Genomic DNA, 13,501 nt, shown 5'->3' with positions numbered 1-13,501 from the left:
CTAGTAGATTAAAATTGTATTGTACTAAAGCTCACAGCAAGTGAAAATGTATTTTAATTAGCTTTTTTAGATGTAGAAACTACTGTATGTGTAAAGTCTTATCTATTATGAATGTTGTCTATAGTGTACTTCACCACTAAATGAATGCTCATGTTGTGAATTTAAAGGCAACGTACAGGAAGGGCATTATCAGGAATTGTAGATTTATTTTGAGGTCATATCTTAACCTTAGCAGTGTTTTATGCTGGGAATATTATAGATACAGTGCATTCAGTTTAACTTAAAAATTTTTAACCTTAGACTCTGAAAGTTGAAGTGTGGCTAATTCACATACTATATTACTCATAGTTCATTTTTCACATATATCACTTTTTGATGTTAAATTGTGTTTTAACAAGCACAGGGTATGTAAGCTTCTATAGTCTTTAGCACTTAGAGTGACAACTGACATTCAGAAACTTTCAGTTTCCCAGTTGGTAGGAATACAGAACCTTTCAAGTGTAACACTTTGGTGTAATTCACATAATAATAATAATAATAATAATTGCTTACACTTATATAGCGCTTTTCTGGACACTCCACTCAAAGCGCTTTACAGGTAATGGGGATCCCCTCCACCACCACCAATGTGCAGCATCCACCTGGATGATGCGGTGGCAGCCATAGTGTGCCGGAATACTCACCACACACCAGCTATCAGTGGGGAGGAGAGGAGAGCAGAGTGATGAAGCCAATTCATAGATGGGGATTATTAGGAGGCCATGATTGGTAAGGGCCAGTGGAAAATTTGGCCAGGACGCCCTACTCTTTTCGAGAAACGCCCTGGGATTTTTAATGACCACAGAGAGTCAGGACCTCGGTTTTACGTCTCATCCAAAGGACGGCGCTTATTTACAGTATAGTGTCCCCATCACTATACTGGGACATTGGGACCCACATGGACCACAGGGTGAGCGCCCCCTGCTGGCCCCACTAACACCTCTTCCAGCAGCAACCTTAGTTTTTCCCAGGAAAAACTTAGCTTCAGTGGGTTGCCAGTTGTGAGTTGCAGGGTGATATGGCTGATATGGCTAAATGTTTTGCTAGAAAGGGTTTTGCTGGAGTTCCCATGTTGTGGATAGTAAATAATTTCTCAAAGGCTAAATAAACACTTCTCAGCAAAACAAAGGGCTTTGGACTTCCATACCAGTGTCTGAATGTCTTGTATCTGTCCATTCACACTGAGACTGTGCATTTTGTGTGGAGGAACGTGAGAGATCTTTATGATATCTGTTCAGGAGTCAACAATTCAGAACTCAAAACTGAAAAATATAAATGATGGCATTGACATTGAATGTACAGTATGTGTCGTAGTACATCTTCAAAACAGTTGATAATTGTTTTTTAATTGTTTCATTTTGTTTATTTTAAAATGTATAATTAACATATTAATATATTAGTCCAACAAGTGCCTTGGGCAGTGCCTTGTAAGTTGGCTCTCAGTGCTAAGAAAAAAAATTCTCACTCATCTCACTTGGGAAGGAATTCCTTTTTCCTGATGCGACTGTGGTGCCATCGCAGCTGCTTAATTTCACTGGAAGCCTGTTGCCATTGAGGAGTCATAAACTTCCTTGGATTATTTTTTAATCAGTCCTAATTTCTGAGTTATTGTGCAGGTGAGCCGGTGTGCAGATATAATATTTATTCATATTGATAAGAGGTTGTTGTACCTTTCTACCTGGAAACATTGAAAGGACTTTGTAAAAATAAATTTAAGCACGCACCTCTAATAGCATTTTCCCATTGTCCTGTAGTGTTTTGTTTTTGCTTTTATTATCTCCCCAGTGGTTAGTGTTTTGGCTATGCGGCAATTTGATCCCCCAGCAAGTTTGCAGTAATGTATTCTTTCCTTTCTTCTTTCAGAAGGAAAATCTTCTTAGCTAATCATTAGTAAGACTGACCCACTGCCCTGTAAGGCAGATATTCAGAAACACTCAATTGAAAGGGTAACCCCTGGGTTACTAACTGACTGCAGGGTCTGTGGTGGAAATAACCTCAATTACTGATACAGCACAGCCTGCCCTGCCTCACCCACAGACAGGTTTAACTTCCATTAAAATATACTTACCAAACAGCAATGTGATCTTCTAGATATCGACTGCAGTTTTATTCCTGATCATATTGCACACTGTACAACAGCAGCACCTTTGTGGGATACCTTATGTAGAACATGTGCCCTGTTTTCTCACTTTTATAGACTTCATTCATTCATTGCATTATGCCATGCGTTTGTTTAGCTTTTTCATGGCTTGTATTATTTAGTTTATGATTTGCCATGATTCCAGTGTGCATTACATCATTTTAATCTGTATTGTGGTATACCAAGACAGTTCTCCCAGACTCTCATGGATATGTATACAATCTTCCCACTGCCTTCTGGTCATACAGCTTGGATCCATAACAGTCAGCAGTCAGGGGTGCTCAGGTGCTGGATGAGATTCCCTAGTTTCAGAACAAAGATGTTTTCCTTTCATGCTCTTGGAATTGTGTTTCCATTCACTCCTGCATTCCAATTCAATCCAAATTTTGGTGCCTTGAACCGGTAAAGTGTGTCATTTGTTTAATTGTATTTTTTGGAGGGAGCGTGTTTATGATAACAAGCTAGGGTAGTCTTGTAAGGGTTGACACTGCATCTCTGCCAGAGTTTCAGAAATACATTTTCTGGACATAAGGTGTCCAATAGTTGGAGCATAAGGTGACAAAAGATGAAAGAACTTTGTACCAACAAGTAATTTATAATTTATTACTTATAAATTATAGGGTCAGGTTTCTGTAATGAAAGCTTGCTTGGTGATATTGCTAAACCTTTCCAAGGTTTCTGAGTCTTTTCACATTTACAGATTTTCTGAAACATGATCTGAACTCTTTCCTTTTATTTCAAGTTTACACTAATTACTTTAATTTTGACTACAAGCAGTGGCATCTTTCTAGGTGTGCTTCAGAGTGGCCTTATTATTGCAGATGCCTAAGGCACTGTTCACAATATAACAAACATTTAAATGAATCTCCTCTCCTTTTTCTTTTCTTTTTCCTCACTCATAGTGTAAATGACACCGAGCTATATCCTTGCCCCTCAGCTTGAATTTGAGCATTATCATTAGAAAGACACAACCACATTTTAACAGAAGAAGCTGACAGTTGCAGCATTATCCTCTGTAAAACAGCAAACAGGTGCCCAGAGCAGTCACTCACTGGCTCTGTTGAGTTTCTTGTATGTCTGCTACTGCTGTGGTCAGGCCTTTTCATTTTGTTTAATGCTGAAGAATATGTATGCTCTCTATTGAATTAAAATTGAATATATGTAGATATATGGGGGATTGATCAATTTTAAACGGTTGTGGGCTCAAAGGCAGAATAAGAAGAGGCTGTTAAATCATTTGCATAATTTTACCTGGCTTTTTGGGATGGTTGTGTAGAAATTATTTTTTAATTTAAAAAACTTTATTGTTCTTAAAAGCTTACATTTCATGTTGTTCATTATGATTTCATAAAGAGGTAAAGTTTACAATTTGCTGTATGTATTCTGACATATTCAGGATGAAACAGAAGTAGAAATGGAGAAGTGCCATCCCATACAGAATGTTTTATGATACAGTCACACTGTACTGTTGCACTAGTGATATCAGTTTTTTTTAGTACATGTCCTTAACTGGGTCGCTGTATAAGTATTTTTAAGATATCTGCCCTGTGGGTTTATTTGGGGGTGATAATTATGAGTCTCTCTGGGAAAGCAATGCTGTTGTCATTTTTCCCTGGGTTGTGTACAAAGTCGGCTGGTGTCATTATCGCTCCTGTTGCTTTTAAAGTCTCTGATGAGTGAAAACTGTCAGCTGTGTCAACTGTCTGTTATGTGGTCTGTAGTCCAAGAGGATCTAAGCTCGGGCTTCACAAGTCAATCCATTTTTGATCAAAGCTTTTGGAATGAAGACCTTGGGAGAAGAACAAAGAAGACTTAAAGCCATTTCTGCAACTTGTACTTCAGAAATTTGCTGTGGGGGGAAGTAATTCCAAATTAGTCTCAAATAGTAACTGTGCATCAGTGTGTTTATTACCTAGAATGGTGAATGCAGGTCTTTGAAAAGGGGGGAAATTGGGGAGAAACTGAAACACCCAGTTTAAGGCCACACAAACTCCACATAGATAGCACCTCAGGAAAGCATTGAACCATCTTTACTGTGAATCAGTGCAACTTAAATTGGTATTACTGGCCTTACATAAACTTAAGGGTCTCCAACCCTGAACCTGGAGAGCCCCAAATGTAGCAGGTTTATAGATCCCTGTTAAATAACTAATTTCTAAAGATTTGGAACAATTTAATTGTGATTAAATAAGCAGGTAATTTGTTAAATGAAGTAATTCGAAATCACATGGGGCCAAAATACTAGTACCCTTCTGCCATCAAGGATCAAAGTTAATTAAATTATTTACTTAATTGATCACTAACTCACAAGTGTTTCCAATCTTTTAAAATAGGCTGTAAGACTAACTGTATTGGGTCTCTCCAGGTCTAGGGTTTGAGACTTTGTGTTAACGTTATACTGTAGGTTTTTTCACTTTCTTGTTTATTGTGGCTTATTGTGGGCATTCTGAGTGGTGATGCTGTTTAATGTTGATGCATTTTAACATACTGTTTTATGACAATTGTTGCTGGCCTTACACTTTTGGCGTCAAGCAATATGCCACACACCATGCACTTTTGAAAATAATGCCAGGGAAGTTATAGAGGGTTTACAATGACAAAAAAGTTAACCCTGTGAATGTTGTATGGGGTCACTTAATTAAATCGGTATCTTGTGATGCTGTGATTAAACAAGGTCAGTTATCTGGCTTTTCAAGAGTGTGGATAGCATACTGTATAATATTCAGAGTATAATTGTAGGCTAATCAACTAGAACTGGCATCTAAAGAGTCCTCCATAAGTATTGGGACAGTGAAGTCAAAATTGCCATTTTTATTGTATACTCAAGCAATTTGGATTTCAGATAAAAAAGTTGAATGAGACAAAAGTAAAAAATATACAGTTTTATTTCTGTGTTTATATGTTGTACCATTATAGAATAATAGCACTTCTTGTGTTCAATCCCCCTATTTCAGGTAAGCACACAGTAAGTATTGGGACAATTGGAAATGAATGTCATGATTGCTCTTCCTTTTGGTGTCCGTCTTTGAAGTCAGTTATTAGCTTGATGCAGTTACTGCATTCAAAGGACCTGCAACCAAAAAAACAAGTTTTACTTTAAAAAACTACTTTAATTTAATTCAAGTTAATGTCTCCCAGTACTTACGCTCGTGGGGTGATGGAACACAAAAGTGGTATTATACTAAAACATTAAAGCACACCGTATATGCTCAGAAATATCCAGAAATAGAAGGTAACATTCTGTACTTTTGGCTTATATTCATCTTTTCATCTCAATATCCGAATTGCTATACAGCAAAAATAGCAATTCACTTTACTGTCCATTGTATGTTGGCAGTGTTTCTTTAATGAGAACATTCTCTCTGGCATCTATCAAGGCAGTTGATATCAAAACTGTACACATGAGAGCCATAACAGTGAGCCTAGACTGTCTGTCATTCAGTGGACTTCTGTCATCATCTTTACTTGTCAATTTTCCACAGAGCTTACCAACATTCTTCTAATAACAGTGTTTTCATTCATGACTTGTTCCTCAGATATTTCAAAATTTATTTTCATTCAGGTATTCCTCCGTGCAATAAAATTCATTGAGGATTTACAGTACTCTACATTGTAGAAAAGTTCTTATTTACTTACAGAGTTCCACTCGATTGTCAGTATTAGAAATACATACTGTACTGTACTGTACTGTATGTCAATATTAGAAATGGTTCCTGGTAATTTTTCCAGGTACTGTACCTGTTAATTTACATGTTTTACATGTAAATTACACATTTAACTGATACTATATATATATACAGATTTAACAACAAAAATCAGTGCAACACTATTTAGTACTGAATTATTTTCCAAGAAAAAATCTAATTTTTCCTGTTTCGTTTTGGTTTCTTCTTCTTGTTGTTTTTTTTACTTGTTGCTGCCTGTTTCCCAAGAATGCAGCTGTCTGTGTTCTCTATCTCTGATTCCATTAGCCATGCATGATTTCTCTTTCTTCCTTACTATAGATTTGTGGTTCTTTCAATTTATTTCAGTTAAATGTCAATAGATTTAAGTTACTATCAAAACTATGTAATTTACAAATCTCTGAGCTTTAACTCTGATTTTTTAGATTTTTAGATGCATGCGGATCAATAAATGCATGCATTTTTAGAGTTCATGAGAGGAAAGTACAAAGTTTTATTTGTAATAATTTTAACTGTCAGTAGCAGTGTACCATTACAATATTAAATACCGGCTTATTGTCCTTTTTTATTGTTATAATTTTTTAGCAAGTAATTTGAGTTTCAGCTTACTTCTGGCATTTGTCTGTCTGAGTTATTTTGCTCACAGGACATTAAGAGGGGTGTTATTGAGAAAATACACAATTTTTCCCTTTTGTGCCCTTGTGGTTCTAATTGCACTAAATATACACACATCTTTCGGTAGTTTTGTTCCCTTGATTAACACTTGATTTGTGAAATCTCTTTTTAACCGGACAAAAATGCTGGAAAAGCTCAGAAAATGTTCTAGATAAATAATTATAATATATTTTATTTATAAAGAACCTTTCCCAATTCAAGCACTATGTACTGTGCATAGTGATAAAGAAATAAAGGTCCAATAAAAAAATTAAAGTAAAAAATAAACAAGAGCATACAGGTTTATATGAATAGAATATAGGACAATCAGACATAGGCCCTCGTACAAATGTTAGTTTTGAGTCTGGATTTAAGAAAGTCAAAGAATTTTCTCTCGTAAGGACAGGAAGAAAGGAAAGAACATGATAAGCATTCTATAACATTAAAAAAGTATAATAAACCTTCATTGAAAAACATTGTTTCTGGGAGTTGAAGGGAATTCAAGAATGTAAACTTAAACTGGAAATGTCTGTGCCATTCAGCTAATGAATTTCCATCTGGTTCATTTTCTGGGCGGTGTGCCAGGTGTGCAATTGGTTTGGATATAAAAATGTTTACAGAATACCTGATATGAAAGCCCACATTTATTTACTGTAAGTCATAGACATTACATTGTACATTTGATTAAGCCTTTTTTAATGAGGTGAAACAACATAATATTTAAAAAATACAAGGGTTGATGTATTGCATGTGTGCATGTGCAGGCAATGCTGCTGCCTGACTACAAGCAGGTGTCATGTATTCTCTTACAGTTGTTAGACAGACGTTCTTTCATCTTCAGTTAGTTTTCTGTGTCAGTTGCATTTACAGGTAGAAGCTCAAAGCACATACTGTAGACAAGTAAGTCTCTCTGAGACTTTACATTTATTTTGCAAAAGAGCATATGAATTAATACATTATAAATCTAAATGACCTATTTCTTCAGCTGTGTAATACCATTACTCTCAGTATCAGATAGGTGAACCTGTGTGAAATCTCCTCGGCAATACCTGAAAGTTCAGCTGTCTGATTTAGGACACTGAGGTTCGAAGTCATTACTCAAGTTATTCTAATTGGAAATGTCTGTCAAGTCAGGCAAATTTAAATTTGAGATTTTGTTATATAATGTGAGAATTTGTTGAATTCAGTGGAAATTGGCACACTGGTGACAGTATAAAGGTGACAGTGCTAAGATTTGAAATGGACAGTGGTTCTAACTTCTAAGGGCATGTATAAATTTGAGAATTTATGTTTACACTTCAGGTGTTGTGCTTTATGCAGTACTTAATTTGGAAATAATGGGGTACCTGAGATGAAGCTGACCTGGAGAGAGTGGATGTACGATGTGCAGTGGTTGAACTGGAGGAGTTAACCATGACATGAGCATAATGTCAATTTAATGCACTTTCAAGTTACTGATTCTGAGCTAACAAGTTCACAAGGTAACTTAAAAACACTTTTTTAAAGAGTTCATGTCACTGCATTGAAACTCGAATAGTGTAGAATTCTTCCCCTGAGACCATCAGCAGCAATGATTGAATCCCAGCAGGGACAAAGCAAACTACATAAATTACTTAATGCTATATAGCCCATATGACAAAATATATCATTTTATTTTAAGGACACTGTACTGTCTTCTCAATTTACTCTTTATTTCAGAGGAAATGTGTTGTTGAATGTTTGAGCATACGACATCAAAATGCAACATCCGTGCCCTATCAGTCCCTTCAATTCCTGACAATTAATTTAATGTCCAAAACCATAAGTGGATTAATGACGTTTAGCCTCTTTGTTAGCTGTACAGAAAATCCTGGCTGTGGTGGAAATTTGTTCAGTTTCACAGGTTAGTGCTCTGCAGTAAAGGGTCCTTTTTAGCTTTCTGTAAGCAAAATGCCCCTCGGTTTAAACATGTGCCACAAGCTTTTTCCTTAGAGCCCTTTGTGTGTGTTTTACAGCTGGACGAGAGGAGGTCAAAGTTCATGTTACCCACTCTTTAACCCATTTCATGTCCGATGTTTCCTCTGGACTTACAGAGCTTATCTTCCAACATGCTGTGCAGCAGAGCTTTGCTGTCTCTATAATTAGGTTTCGCTGAATTTGAATTGGTCAGTGATCCAAACGGTCATAAGCGCCTGCATGTCATTACAGATTACTATGTACAGCTGAAGAGCCAAAACACTGTTTCCAACCTTCAGCATTTGCTGTACTGTACTTACTAACTGACCAACCTTAATACACACTGTGTGATGAAATATATGTACTGTATACCCCCTTAAGATTTGATGGTTTAACATCATCTTTCATTCTTATAAAAAAAAACCGCGCTGCGGTGGCTCTGTGGCTAAGGATCTGCGCCTGTCCTCAACAAGCCCTAATAGTAGATAAAGCTAACCTGATTTGACAAATTACACACAAACACACAAATTTGTAACTAGTGGCACCCCCTTCAGCTGCAATAACTTTAATTATGTGTTTCCTATAAGAGTTGATCTGTCAACTCTTACAATCAGAACCAAATACAGATACAAATCTTTATCAAAGAAAATAATGTATTCATGAAATAATTATAATGAAATAATAGTTTAAAATAATTCTAATGAAAACACATTTAGTCCCTGAACACAAATGCATCTAAATACAACTGACTGAAAATTGATAAATATTTCATCACACAAAAATCTGCTGCAATCTTACTTCCAGCATTGTGCTTCTCTGCTGAGATTTATTTTGGCTCTTTTCGGTTAAGCTGAACAAAGCATTTAACCCTCTGTGGCATGTACTGTGTGATTAAATATACATTATAGCCGTGCTTGAATTAGGTCAGAAAATGTCCAGTGCACAGACCCAGCACATCTGCCTTTTTCATTTTTGCACACTAGTAGTTTTTGTCAAGACCAGGCACCTTTTAATGGTTCACGGAACTAAATTAAATCCCTAATAACTCTATCGTTTGCAGATGCAATCACGTTAGGCTAAGAATTCATCTGATTACAACCTGCCCACTTTTAATCGTGTCCAGTGAGCTTGTGCTCATAGCACACTGTACTATGCCCTCATGGCGTTGCATAGGACACTACAAAAAAAGGTTATTAAAAAGATATTTCGCATTTTTATAGTTCAGGTTACAAATGTATACTTAATACTAGTAACACGGGTATGCTTTCTTAATTCTTTTAATTACTGTAATACCTTGAGTTGAGACAATAAGAAAGTATGTAGAGATTTAAGTTTGTCTCCCATCTAAGTATCTCAAAACTCCCAAGAGGAATTTCAGCCCATCTCTGAATATGTGATTCAGTTTTTCCCCAATTCATAAGAATACAGTAAATCCATGACAAAGTGACACATATCTGTCTTCATGGTCTGTCCCCAAAGGTGGGACTTCTCAGTTGTGTTGTTTTACTGACTTTAAAGTTTTGTTTTTTAGATGGGAGAAATATTTTTGTTTTTTTTTCTTCATCGAGCGCTGCACTATAGCCAAGGAGCGACTCTCAGTTGTTTCACCTCACTTTTCACTCTTGCAGGAGTTTTACCTGAAGTGTGGAGCCCACCCTACATCCAGCAATGATACCTCTGTAGCCCTGGACCTCATTACCCCAAACACAAGGAGGATCCCATGTATCACCTGTACTGAAGTGTTGTAAGTGTCCAGTTCATTCAGCCACAAAGCCTGAAGGGAGAGACGTATTGCTCTCCACTGAAGGGAAGTCGTTAATGATGCTCAAAGCATAAACGTGAACATATGAGCTCTACATTCCACCTAAGCAACATGATATGGTTAATTTTTTATAGCATAATGCATCTATAGTATAAAAAAAATCAATGTAATCAAGGTTATTTGTGGATCTAATCCAGACATTTCTTGTACATTTCCTGGGCAGTGGCTTCAGGAACGGGGCTTGGTACAGTAGCTTGTTTCAGACACTACTGCAATAAATAACATCCTGTTCTGAGTTCTAAAACATTTTATCTTAACTTCTACTGATGGTCTTATACTCTTGTTTTGCTGCTGGAAATAAACTACTGTAATTTCGACTTGAGTAGAGTTGACTCTGTCCTTGTGTGCACTCCTCTGCATATCACTTAAAAGTTGGAATTCATTTAACCTATCTGTGTATTATTAGAATTATTCTGACTATAGTCCCTCGAATTCTTTCTAAGGCAACTAGAGGCTATAAGACGTAGAACAATGTTAAATCTTAAATTATATTTCCTTTTGCCTAGTGTTTGAACTATTAAAAATGTAAAATATAAAGCCTCTAATAGCCTTGTAAATGTCAATTGTAATTGATTCTGACAGTGATAAACTGTCTCTTTAAGATAAATTGTCTTTTTTTTAAAGTGGGGCTTTACAGTAGCATGAAATGTAATGTAGGGTAACATGAGTGCAGTCTTTCATGCTTTACAATTGGACCCATGAGACTAACTTAAGACTTTTTCAAAGATGCATTAGATGTGACACAGCCACTTGCAATCATGTCGCTGTAGTTTTTGTGGAAAAGTGTTTAATAGCTCAAGTGCTGTCTTGGGAACATTATTGCTCCTACTGATCCTATTAATTTAACCTTGTACATTTAAACATTTACAGACATTCAGAAAAACGAAATGCTGTTCTGCTAATCATAGTACATTTCACATTCACAGTTCTTTGTACTGTGTTCATGTAACAGGGCCACAAGGTTGTGTTACTCAGGTCAAGCCTTCTCTGTGTGATTGTAACAGCAGTGGGCTTGTTTGCTTGTGTTCCAAGTTACTAAAATTGTGACCTGATGTTTTTAAACACAGTCATTCTTAGACATTGTTTCACAAATAATGCTTCAGTGAATGACTAGCATTCTAGTCTGTCCTTGGATGCAAATAATTATCTATTTTGGTTCATATCATAAAGACATTGAGAGCTATTCACTGGTAACAATGATGGAATTATACACAATAAGCATGTTCTGCTTTGAAACAAATATATTTCTTTTTGGCCTTTTTTGTTGAAATGTATTAAACTGTGAGAGAATTCATTCACTAGTTTTCTCTTCACCTGAAAAGGAATTGGCTTCGCAGCAGTTACATGAGCAACATGAGCACTACTGTGAGCTGTAACAGCTCTGGCTTATACAGTTCTGGACAATCATAACATGAGTCAGTCATTTATGAATGAACATTTTGGGATGCTATTTCAAATGAAAAAGACCTTTCCTGTATTTTATTACCCTTATTATATGTCGTTAGTCTTATCTCCCTACCGTTTTAACCAGGTTTTATGTACATTCATCCTCAGTTTATCAACAGTGAATGATACCCATGTTTATTCATCTAGTAGTTGCTTGATCACAATCCGCAATCTTCCTATAGTCTTGCCGTAGGGTTTTGACTAATGGTGGTCCTGAAACAAAATGCTTTGTTCATCTGTTCATTCACCCTTTATGAATGTTATTCGAAAACAAGTGAAAGCAATATTTTAAAAAATCTAGTCTTATACAGTATGTTAATCTATAGTGTACATCTAAAATGTATTCATCAATTACTTAAGTGCCAATTAACTATTGGTTTAATGGCGCCATGTCTATTAAAGCCTTTTTGCCAACCACATACAATATCTCCAGTGCACTAAAGAAGCATTTATAATATATTTAGCCTGGAGTAAACAGTAAAACCGATGATCATATTTAAATAAGAAGGGCTAATAGCATGTGCATGAGGTATTATAACATCTTTTAAGATTTCACTCTCATTTCTTTCAGTCATTGTGTGCTGTAAATTATCACCTCTCCTAAGGCAATGTTTGACTGTAGCAAGATGAGTTAATCAACATGAGTAAGTCCCCAGTAGTCGGCTGTTTGTTAATGGGAAAAGTTATGATCAGCACCTCAAGATTTGACCTTTACTTGTTTAGGTTAAGTTAACAGTTTTCCTGTCATTAGCATGTGTTCCATGCTGATTGGGTAATAACAGTCCTGAATAATCAGGACACTGTGCCTTTGGAGTGCTATGGGCACATACTATATCTGTCTTTTTTCTATTACATTTGGAATCATCATGTGTTTAGTGTTGCAATCACCATCAAATCACATTACTGATGCAGTTCCTGTAATGTATAGTTCCTGTTCTATATACTATACATGTCATTTGACAATCTGGGACCTCCATAGTGCTGGACAGGAGAGTTAGTCCTGGTTGGAGGAGAGAGGCATCCTTCCGTGATGTCACTCCCAGTTTAACAGTGCCTCGCATGTCTTTGAAATGGTATTGTGTGGTGAACCAACCTAACCCCATGTGCAGCAGCTTACTTTAAAAAAAATTAAAACATTGTCCAGCACTAAAAGTGTTGTACTGTTATCTATTTAATAGTATAACAGTTTACTTATTTTTCCCCCTGAAAAGCTTAATGATCTGATCGAAACTGCAATAAGAATGATAGCACAATAGATATACTCTACAAGGAGATCTCAGATTAAATAGTACTTAATTGTACCATGAAAAAAGTATTCATTATCATAATGATTTTATGCAGGTTGGTTTTGTTAGGAAAAACTAAGCCTGCTTTTTTATTTTTATGGTAATGTGTGATAAGCATTCATTAGCTAGCTGCATGGGGACGAGGTATGCTGGGCATTTCTTCTAAAGTGAAACAAAAAAGGAGAAAATGAGCTATTCACTGTCAGAAATTGCCCCTGAGCCTTCTGTTGCAGACGGAAAGGACTGGAGCATTTCATTTGATACACAGTTTAATTCACTGTTTCTATCTGGGAGGAAAAACCCCTTATGTTAAAGAGTGCTGTGGATCCAGGCTGCCCCAAGGTTGGCTCACAGCCCATTAATAATGCTTGTCATCCAGCCCCCTTCTGAATCAGCTTGACTATTTTATTCCCCCCGCGAGCTCCTTATCTAAACAAGATCAGTCTTCAAATCTTCCTGCATTTTCCCTGGGATTTTACCAACCTTTTTTTTCTGC

At 36.4% G+C, this 13,501-nt stretch overlaps 1 protein-coding gene across 2 annotated transcripts in view; it reads left to right on the top strand.

Annotated features, from left to right (window-relative positions):
- The window catches only part of prkn (parkin RBR E3 ubiquitin protein ligase), a 158,523-nt gene that overhangs the window by 77,037 nt on the left and 67,985 nt on the right, over window positions 1-13,501 (top strand). For both annotated transcript variants that reach the window (XM_088934073.1, XM_088934074.1), the window contains one exon: window positions 10,080-10,195. In XM_088934073.1, the coding sequence (XP_088790199.1) occupies window positions 10,080-10,195 (116 nt within the window). The remainder of the gene's footprint in view (window positions 1-10,079; window positions 10,196-13,501) is intronic.

Source organism: Atractosteus spatula, chromosome 15 (assembly GCF_055471065.1).
Source record: "Atractosteus spatula isolate fAtrSpa1 chromosome 15, fAtrSpa1.hap1, whole genome shotgun sequence".
NCBI lineage: Eukaryota > Metazoa > Chordata > Actinopteri > Semionotiformes > Lepisosteidae > Atractosteus > Atractosteus spatula.
The sequence above is the reverse complement of the archived record's forward strand: the minus strand, read 5'-3'. Positions and strand labels throughout refer to the sequence as shown.